This window comes from Ailuropoda melanoleuca, chromosome 16, assembly GCF_002007445.2.
Source record: "Ailuropoda melanoleuca isolate Jingjing chromosome 16, ASM200744v2, whole genome shotgun sequence".
Lineage (NCBI taxonomy): Eukaryota > Metazoa > Chordata > Mammalia > Carnivora > Ursidae > Ailuropoda > Ailuropoda melanoleuca.
In genome coordinates, this window is record NC_048233.1 from 63493349 (window position 1) to 63511217 (window position 17869).

A 17869-nucleotide genomic window follows, 5' to 3' on the forward strand; every position below is an offset into this window, starting at 1 on the left:
CGCCTGGGCCTACGAACCCCGAGCAGCGGCGGCCGCCGCCCAGCAGCAGCTGCAGCAGCGGCAGTAGCCCCAGCCTCAAGGCCAGGTAGGGAGGGTGGGCGGCGGGGTCGTGATGGGCCAGGAAAGGCCGGGGATGCGTTTGGGGCCTTCGCCCCTGTGCAGCGCCGCCCAGGGGTCCGGGCCGGGCGGGGAGCCCTCCACTCTTCTACCTCGCCCTTGCCCGCGCTGGGAGAGGCGGATGATGACTCCTATGAGGTGGTCTTGGGGTGGGTGGGGGCGCCCAGTGCAGGATTCGCGCTTAGGGCTGGTAGGGGACTGTGAGTGAAAGGGAGGGCTGGGCGGGAGTCGTGGGTCTCCGTCACCTCGCGGGTCTTGGGCTCTCTCACATGGTGAAGTTTGGGTTCGTGCCTGAACTGGGTGATCAGGGAGACCCGGGACTGGCTCCGGGGGGGCGAGGGGGGCTCCGAGGAGTTCCGGGCAGTGACATTCCATTGTATCGGAACGGACAATGTGGTCTTGGGGACCCCGGCAATGTGAGAGTGGGGGAGGCGCGAGAGGAAGAGGCGCCGAGCTGCGTCCCTGGCATTGGGGGACCCGGGAGGGCTGGGCTGCGGGAGAACCCCTGGGGCGTGGGGCCCGGGAGGGGGCCTGGAGGGGCGCGAAAGCTGCGACGGGGCTGGGTGACATATGTTTGCAGTGGTGGCCAAGATTAAGCTATTTCTCTTCCACGCGTTCAAAGTTACTCTTGGGTTTCCTCCCCTTTTAACAACAGCAGGAAGTAAGGAATCTCTTTTGCCTTCTGTGTCGTGGGGTGACTAAGAGTTGGGAAAAAATTGGGGGGGTGGTCAGTGAAGGCCATAAAGGTTGAAGAACAGAAGCATGCTTCTCCATCTCGGCTTCTGAAACCCTGGTTCGTTATGTAGCGCGGGGTTCAAGAGTTCATCTTTGCTCCATCATGACCAAGGGAATCTAAAATGTTGACTCTTACTAGATATTTAAGCTCGCGGGAAATGTGTAGTAGTGCCACACGGTGAAATGGTCCATTTGAATGATAACTGGAAGGCGTGGTCTGCTTTGGACGATTCGGGAGCGGGGTGTTTTAAAGCCACCTCTGCCGAACAATGCAGAATCTGGTAGGTGCAGCTTCTGATTACAAGGACCAGGGAATCCTGGGTTGCTAATGACTTCATCCTCAGCTACCAACAGGAAGCTCCGTGGCTTTCTGATCTCATCAGATTTCTTACTATTGTCACGACAAAAGTGAACTTTTTTTTTTTTTAACCTTATATATTACAGTGTTCTAGGTTATCGTCTTTGTTTTTATGAAAGTTTCACCTTCATGATTTGGAAAATAATGTGTGAGGAGTAGCTGGTCTTTGTCTTAAATAATACCTTGGGATGATTGAGAGAGAATGAGAAAAATTTGATTCAAGAAAAGGGAAATAAGCTTTCTCAGAAAATTTTAGGTCCTTTGTTTAAAAAGAGCTGGGATTAAAAAAAGAATAATAATGTGATGTGCCAATTTGGAGCTAAATAATTGCGGAAACTTTTCAGAAATAGTCATAACTTTGTATTATGTACTATTAAGACATTCTAAGGAGTTTTATGAAAGATGTTTGGCACTTTTCCCATTTTTTTTTTTTTTTGGTGCTGATTCGACTATCATTTTTCAAGGAGCTTTTGCATTGAGTGCGATAATTTACAAATTAAAATTGCTTTCTCTTCAGTGAACGATAATGATAGGTATTTGTGCAGCATTTTTAATGTTTTAAATGAAAAGTATTTTATTAGGAAAATGGAACAAATTCTATCTAGTTATTTCTGTTATTTCTTTTAGCAGAATACTTCTGAGGCAAGAAACTAAAATCTACTTGTCATATTTTCCAAATGTTATTTATCAAAGTAACAAAGAATGACTTCCCAAACACATTTGAAAACAGTAAGTAGCTTCATTTGGAAAACATAATCTGAAAGAGGTTTATTTTCTGTTTTTTGGAAGTTATTGATTCTTAAATGCTAAGTCCCCCCTATAAAAAATATGTATTTTGGGGGTGGAGTCAACTAAATTTTAGCATAGAAAATGCAGGCTTTCCCCTTCCCCCACCAACTTGCTTTGTTAACATCTTGTGTTAGGATCAGGCCATCTGTACAGGGCTACACACACTTCTTAATTGTACCTCGTTTTATTCTTCAAATTGTGTAATGTCCTCTTTCATTTCAGTTGTATGGAAAATACTGAATCTGAAATATGGCCTGTAAATCTTTAAGTATTCTGCATTTTCAGAAGCCTATTCATATTTTTGTAACATTTCAGAAAGCTTTTTCATAATTCATATATCAGTTGAATGTTTTTGTTCCCCTTTGTGGCAGTTTTTTCTTGAAGGTGCAAATGAGTACTAGTTGTGATGATGTGATATGGATACTTATCCATAAAGAATTAGCCTGTCTGTCACCTTGTTTCCAGTAACCTATTCAGAAGCTAACAGATGGTAATGACATTCAGTTGTTACTGACATGTCCCTACTTTGTGTCTTTGCTTAGTCCTGAAATGGAGGGTTTTCATTAGTTGATGGGGAAAGAACATGGTAAACAATTGTCATTATTTTGGAATTATACTTTTTTTTTAAATTTTTTAGATTTTTTTTTTTAATTTATTTGACAGAGATAGAGAAAGCCAGCGAGAGAGGGAACACAAGCAGGGGGAGTGGGAGAGGAAGAAGCAGGCTCATAGCAGAGGAGCCTGATGTGGGGCTTGATCCCAGAACGCCGGGATCACGCCCTGAGCCGAAGGCAGACGCTTAACCGATGTGCCACCCAGGCGCCCCTGGAATAATACTTTTTTGGTATAACATCTCTGTCAGGTATTAGGTATTTCTATTGTTTTAACAATTAAAAAATAAAGAGCTAAGGGGAAACTCACAACATTTTACCTTAGGGTGTAGAGAGAGTTTTCTGAAAATTTCTAAAATAATACTTGCTAAGTCAGTGGGAAATTCAAGGCTAAAAATTGGTCTCATAAATCTCCGTTTATTTGTGTTCTTCTCAGTTAGTTTTAGGGACCGAATGAGCATATCTTTGCCTGTCGCGATACAGTTGGAAGTACTTTTGGTGGGGCTGCCTTAGATACTGTTAATACCTTGGCATCCTCTTGGAAATAAGGTGATCCTCAGGAAGCTGCAGGTCTGCTTCCTTTTCTCTACCTGTTATTTATCTCTTGCACAGAACATCGAGAGGCTGTTTCATCATTGTGATGATAGATGTGTTTGTATTTGAATGTGCACCAGAAAGTGACTATATAAAAATACTTTGTTTAAAGTAGATTTATATCTGTTTTTGTAACTTTGTCACTTGAAATAGTCAGTTTTTTTACCACCAGTTTTTCAAATTTTCTAGTATATAAGTTCTTTCTGATCATAATATGAATGTGTAATGAGTGGGAGAGGTACCCTTCCAAAAAAAACCAAAAAAGAAATATTAGCTTCTCTAAAACTGGTCAGTTACTGGGGCACCTGGGTGGCTCAGGCAGTTAAGCGTCGGACTCTTGATCTCAGGGTCATGAGATGGAGCCCTTAGTTGAGCTCAAACAGGGCATGGAGCCTGCTTAAGATTCTCTCTCTCTCTGCCTATTCCCCACCCCAGGTGCGTTCTCTCTCTTAAAAAACAGAAACAAAAAAACCCCCCAAAAAACTGTTCAGCTTCTCTAATAAGGACCTTTTGAGTAAATTTTAAATCTAGAGTTTCCCTCAAGGCTTTTAGAAAAAAGACCTTGTAAGATCACAATTTATGGGGAGTAGGGACAGTCCCAAATTAGTGAAAGGTTATTTCAGACAAACTTCTTTTGTTCAGAAAGTATTTTCCCATAGAAACAATGTTGTGAGTAATAATAGCTATCATTTACTGAACTCATCTGTGCTAGCCACTGTTTTAAGTGATGAGCACATACAGACACACGCACACTTAATGTTAACAATTCTTTGTGGTAGGTATTATTTTTCCCTTCCTGTTATAAATGAGGAAACTGAGGCACAGAGACAGTAAGTATATATTTAAAGTCTAATGAAGTATTCTGTACTTACAGCCATTTAGCCAGTAAGTCGGGGAGCCGGGATTTCAACCTGGACGTTGCGGATCTGAAGCCTGCACGTTTAATTACTGTACTGCACTGCTTCATAGTAAGATCGTCTGACAGTGCAGTCTGACTATGTTCTGGGTTAAATGAGCTTTTATGGCTGACCAGGTATCATTAGTATCCTTATTTCAATGTTCATGTCACTGTTGACTACTTTTTTTCCCAATGGAAATGTACTTTCTTTCACGTCCAAAGCAGTGTACTCTGCAGGTTTTCCTTCTACCTTCCTGGCTCACTGCTTTTCCCTGTTCTTCAGTAGTTCTTACTCTTCTAATCTCTACATATTGTCGTTTTTTCCAGTGCTTTGGATTGATAAAATTTCTTGTGCTTTCTCCTGAGGATAATTACGTCCATGCCTATGACTTTAAATATCATCTCTGGAGATGCCTGTGTATATGTCTATAAGGCCCAAGCCTATTCTGATCAGCTAATCACATAACCTCTCTGAGCTTTTACTTGGTTATATCACGGCCGTTTGGTGATGAGCTCATGCTCTCTGCACCTGCTCCGCCTCTGCTTCTAGGGAGGCCTATCTCAGTAAGTCACACCTCTGTCCGTCTAGTTGCTCAGGTCAGAACCTGGGAGTTGAGTGTGCTCAGTCTACCAAGCCCTACTGCTCTTTTATCTCTTAAGCATATCTTGAAATTGTCTGCTGCTTTAAACTAAATAATCTCGAACCTTTTCTTTCCTTCCCTCAATTAATTCTTCTCATAGTTGGGCCATTCTAAATTCCTTCCTACCTTAAAACTTTCATTCATCTACCTAGATACCTCCACCTAGATAACTCACCCTTTCCCCACCTCTTAACCTGACTTCTTGAAGTATCTCATGTCAGAACCCTACTGCCTTCCAACCTCTGTCCCGTATTTTATGCAATGGTATGGATGTTTTCACAGTACATTTTATTGTACTTTCATATAATTCTTAGAAATACAATTATATATCTATATGCTATTTATGTAATAGGTATCTTCCTCTTTAGAATGGAAGATCTTTGAGGGACACTGCTTCTTTTGCTTACTGCTGTATACTTGATACTTACTCTGCTGCCTGGTATATAGTCGGTGCTTAATATATATTTATGACATGATGGCCTAAACTCTTGAGTTAGTGTGGAAATGCGAAGCCCTTTTCTTGCTGCTTCAGCCTCTACTGCCATTCCCCATCTTTCCCCTCTACCCTGTAGTGGGAACCAAGATGAAGGGTTTAGGGTGTCCGCGATCATCATTGTTTGAAGTGTGAAGATGTAGGCTGCTGCTTGCTTTCTACCTTTCCTCGCTGTGCTCTCTGAAACAATGAGTACTAACATATATCTGGCAAAACCTAGTCCAAGTTTTTTTTTTTCATTTATTAAACAAATATTTGAGTGCCCACAATACATGAGTCACAGTTGCCTTTATCCTCAAGTATTACATTTCTGTAGTGAAAGCTTGAGAAATCAGATGACATTCATTCATTCATTAGAATATACTGAGCATCTTTGAGCTAAATTCTGTGGGGTACCAAAAAAAAAAAAAGAAAGAAAGAAAAAGACATTATCCTGCCTTTCGAAGAACTTGTGATCCAGAGGGGTGATAGGGTGAACACTTGCTGCCTCTCTACTTGGCTTCTAAATGTGGAAGTGCCCAGGGGCTTGGAGTTCCATCCTTTTTCCTTCTCTCCTCACTCACCCTAGATGAAGTTGCCATTTAAATCAAATAACTTTCAAATTGGTATCTCTATATTTGTATCTAACTAGCTGCCTTCCTGTCATCTCCACTTGGGTATTGAGTAAATATTTCAAACATAGTATGTCCAAAACATGATTATCACCTTAACCTCCCAACCTGGTCTACCTTTAACCTTTCCTGACCTCAGTAAATAATACCACCATTTGCTTAGTAGTGCAGGCCCAAAAGATGGGAGCCATCTGTGATTCGTTTCTTTGCTCCCATATTCATTTCCTCGGTAAATCCTGCTGGGTTCATCTCCACATCCATAATTTCCCACATGGACTATCACAGTTGCCTCCTATTGCTTTCCTTTCTTCCATTTTAACCGTTCTAGAGTTTATTAAACGTGCAACAGCCAGTTAACATTGCAAAATATAAATCAGGTAATGTCGTTACCCTGGAATGTAAAACATTCCAGCGTCACTCAGAGGAAAATCCGAAGTCTTTATCATGGCCTGCAAGCCCTATGTGATCTGAGCCTTAGCTTATTCTCCATCCTCATCATTCTACTCCCTCTACCATCCTTCAGCCACATGCTTTATGTCTGTTCCTAAAACATGCTAAGATTGAGATTATTTGTGTCCTAGGACTTTTGCACTGGCTGTTCTCTTTATGTATTGTCTTCACAGGTCTTCGCTTTGCCGCTTCTTCTGGACCTCCAGGTCTTTTCCCAGATGTTACCACCTCACACAGGCCTTCTCTGAACGTGGAGAGGCCTTTCCTCTCTTTGTGCCTGAGGTTCCTTGTATTAAATGAGGAAACTTTTTAGGGTTCTTGAGAATTAAATGAGATAACTCAGAAAAGGGTTTAGAATGGTATCCACATTGTAGCATATAGAATATTAGCTTTATTGTCAGCACTTAAAGCAATGTCTGACACATTGTAAGTGCCTGTTAAATATTCAGCAAATGAATTAAATAACTGTACTACTAGGCAGAATATTTGTTTCTTTTTAAGAGTTACAAAAATGCTTTGGAGACTTAGAAGGAACAATTATATAAAGTTCAAGGAGATCGTGGAAGCATTTGTCAGGTATATTGCATACAACTGATCTGAATTATTGTTAATGCTGCATGAGTGGAATAAGGGATTAACATGAAGAGGGAGCTTCCAAGAGCAAGTGTTACAAAGAGGGAGGAAGTGGAATCTGCTAGACCAGTTAAGGGCTGATCTTTGAACTGGCATGGCCTCACTTCTGCTACAGTCTACTGGTCAGAGCAGTCCTGGGCCCAGTGCAGAGTTATGGGGGAAAGACTGTACAAAGGTGTGTTTCACTGGGGAGGTCATCAGGGTAACACTCTACCACAGTGTGTTAGTGCTAGATTTTAGAGGGCTTTGATGGCAGGCCATGGAGTATATAGCCTCTGCATCTCAGTAGGAAGCTTTGAAAGGTTTTTGGGAAGGATGATGATGATGATGATGATGATATGAACAAAAAAAAGTATTGTAATAAGATTATTTTGGCAGTTAAGTACATACTGCATTAGAATTGGCAGAGGGAGAAAACAGGATACCAAATGAGAGACAATTCATCAGACCAGACAGGAGGGAGGTTGTATTAGTCAATGCTCTCCAGAGAAATACGTGACTTGTTATGGATATGGATGGAGATATATATGATAACTGTGATATCTGTCTATTTATCAATGATTTATTATGAGGAATTGGGTCACACAATTATGGAGGCTGAGAAGTTCCATGTTCTGCTCTTTGCAGTCTGGAGACCAGGAAAGCCTGTTGTGTAATTCAGTCTGAGTCCTAAGGCCTAAGAACCAGGGGAGCCCATGATGTAAATCTGAGGGCAGGAGAATGAGGCAGGGAGCAGGGGTGGGGGGGACAGATTCCTTCTGGGGAAAAGGAGGCAGAAGCAGTGCTTAATCTGGGTATCCTGTGGCCAGTGAAGGTGACAAATAAAATGAACCATCAGACTTCCACCCCTTATCAACTTTACACCTATAGGCATCTCTTTATTTTTTTTTTAAGATTTATTTATTTATTTTAAGGAGAGGGCAGGGGGAAGGGCAGAGGGAGATGCTTAAGCAGACTCCTCGCTGAGCATAGAACCCCACGTGGGGCTCGATCTCACAACCCTAATGTCACGACCTGAGCTGAAACCAAGAGTCGGATGCTCAACCGACCACACTACCCAGGTGCCCCTATACCTAAAGGCATCTCTTTAAACTTTTTTTTTTTTTTAAAGATTTTTTTATTTATTTGACAGAGATAGAGACAGCCAGCGAGAGAGGGAACACAAGCAGGGGGAGTGGGAGAGGAAGAAGCAGGCTCATGGCGGAGGAGCCTGACGTGGGGCTCGATCCCAGAACGCCAGGATCACGCCCTGAGCCAAAGGCAGACGCTTAACCACTGTGCCACCCAGGCGCCCCTCTTTAAACTTTTCTTAATCTCGAAATAAAGATAGCAAGGTCATAATTTCTTCTAACATGATACAGCTATCTTGTGTACAACTGAAAACATGCTAATCCCTTCCCTAGGAGAGCAGATTAAGTCCTTTTGTGATGTTTACTCTTCTTCTTGCTATCCCATAACTTAAATCTAGGATGTAAAATTAGCAATACTTTAAGTACTGTGATAGCAAATCAGTACATTTTATGTCACATGATAAGGAAATAAGAGAAAAGAAAACAAATATATACACACAGACATACAAAAACATAAGCAAAATAAGGAAGAAATAAGACAATTACTGGTCCTTGTTTCTTTAATTGGTTACATGCTTATAGCTCGTATTATAACAACCTCTTCCACTATGCATTCTTTTTCCCTTCAGCAAGTGTCTCAGCTGGTTGTGGTTCTTTAGCTGGTGGGGTGAACCAACCTTCATTTCTAAAGGGTCTGTATTCCTGCTTGGATTTAGTTGTTGTAGCTTTCCAATGACTTTAATCACAGGGCATGGTAATACTTGAGGGTCACCTTAAGGGACCTCCTATATTCCAGACATACTCATCCTTATTTTCATTGTGGAGTATTTCATTATATTTTCCCCTTGACAGTCGGGATCATTCACCCCATCCAACACTGTTAACTCCCTTCTTTGCCTGTTGGTTCAGTGACATGAGGAGCTCAAAGTAGCCAGATGGCAGTCTTAACTTCCAGTTCAATAGAATCATTATTGGGTCTTCTGATGAAGCAGTCCTTCTGCTGGACCTTAGACCTCTAGAACAGCAGAGCGTAAAGTCATTGGAACAGGAAGTAAAAATTTGGCTAGTGGCTCACTAGGGATGTTAATGAGCGGTGACAGTCCCAGTCTACCCCTTGATTCCCAGACCCATGAAGCCTAGGAATCAGAGAAACTGTACTAGGCAACAGGATGCTGATTCAGAGCATATACAGCCTTCTGGAGAACCTTGCCGCAGTCCTCAAGATATTGCCACCTAGCTGGTAATAAAAAAGCCTTCAAAAGGCCATTCCACCATTCTGTCAAGCCGGCTGCTTCAGGTTGATGGGGAACATGGTAAGACCAGTGAATTCCATAAGAATGGGCCCACTATTGCACTTCTTTTGCTGTGAAGTGAATTCCTTGATCAGAAGCAATGCTGTGTTGGAATACCATAATGGTGGATCAGGTGTTGGCATTCCATAAGTCCACAGATGATAGTTTTGGCAGAATCACTGAAAACAGGGAAGGAAATCCATATCCAGAGTATCTATTCAAGTGAGAACAAAGTGTTGCCCCTTCCATGAGGGCAGCTGTTCAGCGCAGTCAGCTGTGTGATCACCCTGGGAAATGGTGTCATGTCAGGGGCTCAGTGTTGGTATCTGTTGCTGGCAGACTGGGTACTCCGCAGTGGCTGTAAGCACATCAGCCTTAGCGCGGGGAAGTGTATGTTGCGGAGCCCCTGCATGTCATCCATCCTGGCCACCGTGGCCACTTTGTTCGTTAGCCCAGGGGCGTCTGGGGAAGGAGGCTCTCTAGTATCCACAGACCTGGTTATCCTATCCACTTGATTAAAATTCTGTGCTGAGGTCACTCTTTGGTAAGCATTCACGTAGAAAACAAATATCTTCAATTTTTTTGCCCATCCAGACACGTATCCATATACCTTTCTTTGTCACCAATTTTCCAATTATGTTCCTTCCAAACCCCCGGCCATCCGGCCAAACCATTGGCTGCAGCACAGTGGTTTCTTTCTTGGTTGTACGAAGGCCAGAGACAACAACTTATCTTTCACCTTAGTAAGAATATCTCAACATATCCCGTACCGCTGGACCCCTAGAATTTCACTGAAGTAGGGTGTGTGCCCCTGTGATATGCAAATGTCCTATCAATAAGTCTACAGTAGTTGCTACTTCCTGTTCATTCTGTCCAGTCAGCATTAATACTATCAGTGTGATAGGCTTGTGTGATATCTTGTGGAAGGGAAAGGTGATCAAGATCTGTGTGAATTAAATTATGACTTAGGGGCAGAGAGTCGACATAACCCTGAGGTAAGACAGTAAAGGTGTATTGCTGGCCTTGCCAGCTGAAAGCAAATTGCTTATGGGAGGTATGAAGAAAAAGGAATTTGCCAGATCCATAGCTACATACCAGGTACTAGGGAATGTGTTATAATTTGTTCAAGCAATGAAACCACATCTGGTACAGGAGCTACAGTTGGATTCACCACCTGGTTAAACATAGAGTAATCTGCTGTCATTTTCCAAGACCCATCCACCTTCTGCATAGGCCAAATAGAGATGAATGGGGATATGATGGAACTTAGCACCCCTGCATCTTTCAAGTCCTTGATCGTGGCACCAATCTCTGCAGTCCCTCTAAGAATTTGGTATTGCTTTGGGTTTAATATTTTTTGAGGTAGAGGGAGTTGTAATGGCGTCCAGTTGCCCTTAACCCTCCATAATAACCCTCATTCCACAGGTCAGGAAATCAGTGTAGGGATTCTCTGAGCTGTTAAGTTTGTTGTTCCATTTATGCATTCTCAAACTTGGGAAATAGCCATAGAACAGGTTCAAGGACCCACCTGACCCACTGTGAGATGGACTTGAGCCTGACCTCCGTAAGTCCCTACTTGTGACTAGTGGGCTACAGTGATGTTTTCGGTCTCCTGAGATTAGTGTCAGGTTATAGCCCATATCCAGTAGTTCCTGAAAAGTCTGACATTATTTCCTTTTCTCTGATGTACAGTTACCTTGGTAAAAGGCCATACATAGGTCCCTTTGGGGAAGGCTGGGAGAAAGATGAGTAGTGTATGTTTTCAGTAATGTACTGTGGTCCTCCCTTGAGGGGACCTGGCCTCCCCTTTATTCAAAGGGTTCTGAGTCTGCAGTCTGGCCCATGTCTGGGAATTGACTTAAGGGCTGTTTTTATTATTTGAATTAGGCTTTTGTTCACTTGACCTAGAAATTTTGTGCTTATACAGATTAAGAATTTGGTAGACTTCCTATCTATTTCACTTTCAAGGGGTACCATAATCAACATTATAGGTCTACGTGATTCAGACTGTTCTGATTTCTGCTTTGACTTTGCTGTCCATTACGGTAATCATGTTTGCCTTTCCTTTGGTGACTGAGTGACTTGACCCAGCCATCCTGGAGTCTAATGACTCTCATTGTATTTAGGTTTCCCAATTGATTGACTGCAGTTTCTATGGTAAGATTTGGCCCACAGAGACACAGAGACAGGTGGTCTTAGAGCTCTTCAAGGATGCCAGGACCCCCCTCCCCCAGAGATTTTTTCCTCACAGTATTGGTGCAAGGTATGTCTTCTGGACCTTCCCAATGTGGGGAAGTAGGTCTTGACAAATCTACTGGAACATTCCAATCTCCATAAGCCTTTGAATCCCTTCTTCTACATTAAACCAAGGCATGTTGGCATTTCCAGTTCACTTATGGTGGCCACCTTTTAGTCTATTATCAGCTAACCAACCAAACTGCTAGAGCCTTTTCTGACTCCCTAAGCTGCAGTGTTCAGTGCAGAATCTCTGCTTCGTGAGCCCATGTCTATGAATTTGGCCTGATCAAAGAATGTTTCTTCCACCATTAGATCCACACACATACCCATTCCCACACATGGTCCTCAGATTTCTGTCTGTATAAAATAAAAATCCCGGTAGTTCTTTAAACTGTAACATACTTTGTCATGGACCTAACACATTGTACCTCGCCTTTAGGGACCTGCTGGGACTTGAGTCCTCCTTATAGGTCTAGAAGCAAAGCGAGGTGGTAGGAGTGGGTCCTGAGGGGACTCAGCATTGTCTTACATAGCTCATGCCTCGGGGGGAAGCCATTACAGTTTCATCAGGCCATGCAGGGTTCATCCCTTCAGAAGGAGAGAGAAAGGATGCTTCCCCTGGTGGTGGGGAATCCTCTTCCTTTGGTAAAGACCGGTAAAAATTTAGAGGTCCAGTGTCCCCAGCTTCATCTGTCTTCCCACTCCTTCTCATCCCAACTTCCAGGATCTCATCCTTTCCCAATCAGTGCTCTCACTTTAACAGTGGACACCCTGTGAGGCTGAGAGTCCAACTTGCATTGTCATTCAGCCACAGGGTACGGTTCTGCACTGATTTTCAGCAATTTCAGCCCAGTGGCTGCAGGAGGTAAGGCTCTCTCTCCTTCAGGAGCACCTAGAAGCTCTTAGGTCATTTATGCTGCCCTAGAGCTGGGAATTCAAATCCCTGAGCTCATCCCTTTTTTTCACCACTTTCTCCAGTGACATTAGAACAACCAACCAATGTCATTATATTCATTATATTTAGTTTTCCAAAAATGTTTGAAAATATATATGGAGTTATTTAGGTCTTTGCTACTTATGAGGGGATGATAAGGAGTATCCAGTGCAGGTATTTTGCATACCTCTGTAAGTTCATGCCATGGACTGTCTGTGCTCTCTTTACTTCTGGAAAGAGTCATTCACATCATTAAATCTAATCAGATTACAGAGCCAATTGCAGAAACCCCAGAACCATTTCAGAAAACTCATCCTTAAAATTCTGTTCCTCTAGAACCACTCTTGATACCAGAATCTGTATTGGTCAGTGTTTTCCGGAGAAACAGAACCAATAGAGTGGATATATACATGTATACAAACACACATATATAAATGGAAATTTATATATATAATGGAATTTAATCATGAGGAATTGATTCATGCACCTATGGAGGCTGAGAAGTCATGCTCTTTGTAGTCTGGAGAGCCAGGAGAGTTGGTGGCATAATTCAGTCTGACTCACGAGGCCTGGGAACCAGGGGAGCCCATGGTGTAAATCCCACTTCAAGGGCAGGAGGAGATGAGATGTTGCAGCCCCAGCCGGTGAGGCAGGAAAAAAGGCACAAATTCCTCCTTCCTCCACCTTTTGTTCTGTTTAGGCTGTCAATGGATTGGATGATGTCCACCTACATTGGGAAGGGCCATCTGCTTTACTGAGTCTACTGATTCAAATGCTAATCTCACCCAGAAACAGTCTTACAGACACACCCAGAAATAATGTTTAATTTGGGTACCCTATGGCCAGTCCAGTTGACACATAAAATTAACCCTCGCAGGGGATAGGAGATGGGTAGTAATATTGGTATAGAAAGGATGAGATGGGTGTAGGAGACCTAAAAGAAAATTGGCTGAGATTGTCGAAAAGGGTACCTGTTAGAAGATAAGGAAAAGGGAAATACCTTTTTCTGGTGACTGGGGAAAGGATGGTACAGTAAAGAAAAGTAGAAACGTTAATTCATTCTTGTCAACAGGTATGCTGTGCATCTCTTCTAGGCATTAGAAGTTCAGTGGCAATTAAGACAAAATCTTGGGTTGCCTGGGTGGCTCAGTTAAGCATCTGCCTTCGGTTCAGGTTATGATCCCAGGGTCCTGAGATTGAGCCCCGCATCAGGCTCTCTGCTCAGCAGGGAGCCTGCTTCTCGCTTTCCTCCCCCCTCGTGCTCTCTCTCGCTATTTCTGTTGCTGCCTCTGTCTCTCTCAAATAAATAAATAAAATCTTTTTAAAAAAACAAAATCCGTTTTTGTACAGCTTACCTTCTTGGTGTTGGGGGTAGATCAGACAAGCAAATAAACAAGAAAATTTTCTGCATGTGGAATTAGCATTTCCCTGAGATCTGAGGAAAGAGCACGTACAAATGTCCGAAAGAAGAAAGAGGTCTGGTAATTCCCTTCCCTGACATGATCTTACCCTAGATCAGTGGTTGTCCAATTTGAGTCCTTCAGATCATCCGTAGGGCTCGTTGAAACATGGGTTGCTAGCCTAGACCCAGAATTTCTGAGTTAGTAGGTTGGGGTGAAGCCCAGTCATTTTCATGTCTTTATGATGCTGATGCTGTTTGTCATCTTATCATCCTTGTCTTCTTGACATTCTTATCTTTGCTTAAAAATAAAGTATTTGTCCTCATTTGACAAGACCGGAAAGGTGACTATGGGAGTCTGAATAGCCATTTGTATAGAAGACATAGTAGAATCTCAGAGATAAAGGTTTCTGAGAATGAAGAGTAGGTAGCTGAGAACTGAAGTTAGCTGTTGGTGATAACTAGCATTTATTGAATGCCTACCAAGCACTGTTCTGATACTTAAGTTACCTCATTTAATTCTCACAAGTCTGTGAGATAGGTACTATTGTTAGCCCATTTTACAGAAACTAAAGCAAGGGTTGTTAACTAATTTGTTCAAGATCACATTGCTAGTCAGTGGCAGAGGCAGGATTTAAACCCATGAAGTGTGACTTCAGAGACTGTGCTGTTCATCACAAGGTGTTCTGGCTCTCAAGGGAAAACTTTTGAGAGGGGTGGGAGTTTGGGATGAAGTAGAGTTGGCAAATGAAAAGAAGTCAGAGCCATTAGTGATGGGAGACTTTTTTTTTTTTTTAATATTTTATTTTATTTATTCGACAGAGATAGAGACAGCCAGAGAGAGGGAACACAAGCAGGGGGAGTGGGAGAAGGAAGAAGCAGGCTCATAGCAGAGGAGCCTGATGTGGGGCTCGATCCCATAACGCCGGGATCGCGCCCTGAGCCGAAGGCAGACGCTCAACCGCTGTGCCACCCAGGCACCCCAGTGATGGGAGACTTTTAAGAAGAATGTTGAGTTGCTTCGGAGTTAACATGTATGCTAGAAAAGTTATACTTTCTCAGTTACTTCAAAAATTAGAATTATTTTCCTACAACATACTTTCATGAAGTGTTTGAAGAAATTTAGATATGTGAGTTTCTATCAGATTGAATGGTTGCCATAAGGTAAAGGAATTTCCAAGATGTTTACCAAGCACCTCTCATTTATTAAATACTTGGGAGCTTGGGATACATCAGTGAACAAAACCAAGAACTCTGTCCTGTAATTTCTCTGCGGTATATGGAGTGAGACATGATAAATAATAAACATAACTGTAAATTATCTATTATATTTGGAGGTGATGGGGAAAAAGAAAACAGGGTAAGGAGAAATGGAGGGTGGGTTGGGGGGCAGTGCAGATTAAATAGTTTGGCTAATTGAAATAGTGAAATGTGAACAAAGGCTTGAAGGCGGTAATCTTCTGAAAACGGAAGAAATATTTTACGGTGAGAAGCAGGGTACTTCAATAAGGGTGTTTTTGCTTTGTTTTTTGGCCACCAATTCAAATGAGACTACAAGTTTTGTTTCAGAAAATTGTCGACTGCTTTGCTAAATTTGCTTACAAAAAAATCTTAATTCTTTGCTACATGTTTATCCTTTGCTCCTTCTACTGCTGTTTTCAATTTTAGAAGTATGCTAGATGACTACCGGGCTGCTGTGATCTTTTTCCTAATTTTTACTCAGGCCCGCCTAGCTAGGCCCTTCCAGCCTAGGCCTTTGCAATGGCAATCAGTTCTCTTTTCGTTTGGTCAATTGTAGACCAATGTGTGCTAGTTAACCAGTGTGCTAGTTGTACGCTAATATGTGTGGACATATTGCATAATATGAAGAGATAAATGGGAGGACACAGGCTTGTTTTCCTTTCATTTTTTGTAGAATATGACCACAGATTCTCCCTTGCCCTCAGTCTCTTTTATCTCTGAAAGAAGCACACGTTTTTCATTGTTCTTGGACAGCTACAGTAGGAATGCTCTTATCTTGGGGTCTTTGGGGTGTTTCCTCAGCTAGGACCACTCTTCCTTCTGATAATCTGCATGGCTTTCTCCGTCACTTCATTCAGTTCAAAATGTCACATTGTTAGAGAGGTCTGTCCTTAGTACCCTCAATGGAAAGGGTATACACCCCCCATCACTGTGTAGCCTAATACCCTGCGTGAAGTTTCTTTATAGTACATCAATCCTTGATATTAAATATTTCTCTTGTTTATTGCTGGTCCATCTACATTAACTTGGGTGTTAAAAGTCTTGAGCAGTTGGGTTTTTTCTACCATGTATCCATCATATAATAACTTCAATAAATAATGATTTACTAAAGAACATTTAATTCTGGGGCACCAGGGTGGCTCAGTCGGTTAAGCATCCAACTCTTGAAGGTGGTAAGCTTTTGAAAAAGGAAATATTTTATAGTGAGAAGCAGGGTACTTCTATAAGTTTCAGTTCAGGTCATGAGATCCAGCCCAGCTCTGGGCTCCATGTTCAGCAGGGAGTCGGCTTGAAGATTCTCTTCCTCTGCCCCTCCCCGGATCTGTGTGTGTGTGCGTGCGTGCGTGCGCGCGCATGCGCGCACGCACACACTCTCTAAAATAAATAAATCTTTTTAAAAAATATATTTAATGCTGTTAAATATTCTGTTTTGACTTGTTATCTCATATTCAGAGTTTAAATTTGGCCTCCATAAGTTTAAGTTTCCTTTGGGGTCCTGACCTTGTAGCTTGTCCTATGTTTGGTAGGTCTGTAGGTATTTATAGGGTATAACTAAGCATAAAATAATTAAATTTTCATATGACTTCATCCTTCTCATTACTGTGTGATCACTGATCCTATTTAAATAACTTGAGACCAGATTTGCCCGACCCAATGAAGCATGACAAACACAAAAATGTGAATAAGCTAAAATACTTTTGCTTGGATTTGTTTAAATTAGATGGCTTAACATTTTAAAATATTTCTCATAATGAATATTACTCTGGTAAAGCAACTGGTAGTATTCTCACTTAAATAGACATTAGACTAAGTCAAAGTTTGATTTGCCCAGAGCCACAAAGGGTCTAGTAGAATAAGACCAAAAATAAAAAAGTGTGAGCGATTTGGAAGGATAGGATTTAAGTAGAACTGTGGCTATACAAAAAACAAATCCAGAGACAGTGTTTTGTTGTTGGTTAATATCTCTGTATTACTTTTTTTTTTTTTTTAATGAGAGCAGGTTTGGGCTCAATCTGATCCTTTGTATCATGCAAATGATTAATTGCTTCTAAGACTTATAGATTGTGTTTTAATATAGCGTAGGACATGATGGTTTCAAACTTGCTATTAAAAGCTAATCTGGTATATTAGCTAATTAACCTTGATCTGTTGTGCACCTTATGGTCGTTTTAGCATCATCCTCATATAGTGTGCTTTGGAGTGAGTATGAATGTTATTCATACTTAACAGACATGTTTATAAAAAGTTTTAAGATAGTAAATTATAAATTATAAAATTGTTTTTACCTATTGTTTCAAAATATGGTATATGCCTTTCCTTTAGTGTTTATTGTAATTTCTTCCTTTGCATTAATCATTTTTGGGAACCAGAAATCCAGAATGTGAATTAGCCACTTGGAAGTTTATTTTCTCTACTACAGACAATAGTATTGTTATTAAGGAAAATTTCCAACCAAACATTTAGAGAGAATGATACAATACCCCCTACTTATTCATTAGCCAGCTTTAAAAACTTCAACATATGGTCAATCTTGTTCCATATATTCCCCCACCTACTTTCTCTCCCTACTTTGTATTTATTTTGTATTACTTCAAAGCAAATTTCAGGCTATATGTGTCTCTCTTTCAACCATAGTGTGTCTCTGAAAGACTTTAAAAATTTTTTTTAACATAACTATAATATGTATGATATTTTAAGGCAGCCTAAGCATTCTGCCCACTTTGGTATCTAAGTCAGTCTTACGATAGTACAAATAATATGATGC

The 17869-nt window shown here is 41.5% G+C and overlaps 1 protein-coding gene across 5 annotated transcripts in view; it reads left to right on the plus strand.

Annotated features, from left to right (window-relative positions):
• The first annotated feature begins 6 nt into the window (after positions 1 to 6).
• Positions 7 to 17869, plus strand: part of QSER1 (glutamine and serine rich 1) — a 75595-nt gene continuing 57732 nt past the window's right edge. The window contains exons 1-2 of one of the 5 annotated variants that reach the window (XM_034644976.1): positions 69 to 85; positions 992 to 1133. In XM_034644976.1, coding sequence (XP_034500867.1) covers positions 1036 to 1133 — 98 coding nt within the window. In that variant the 5' untranslated portion in view covers positions 69 to 85; positions 992 to 1035. Of the gene's footprint in view, positions 86 to 353; positions 1134 to 1837; positions 1940 to 17869 lie in introns of those variants that run through there. The other 4 variants (XM_034644978.1, XM_011222749.3, XM_034644977.1 and 1 more) reach the window with 4 other exon arrangements.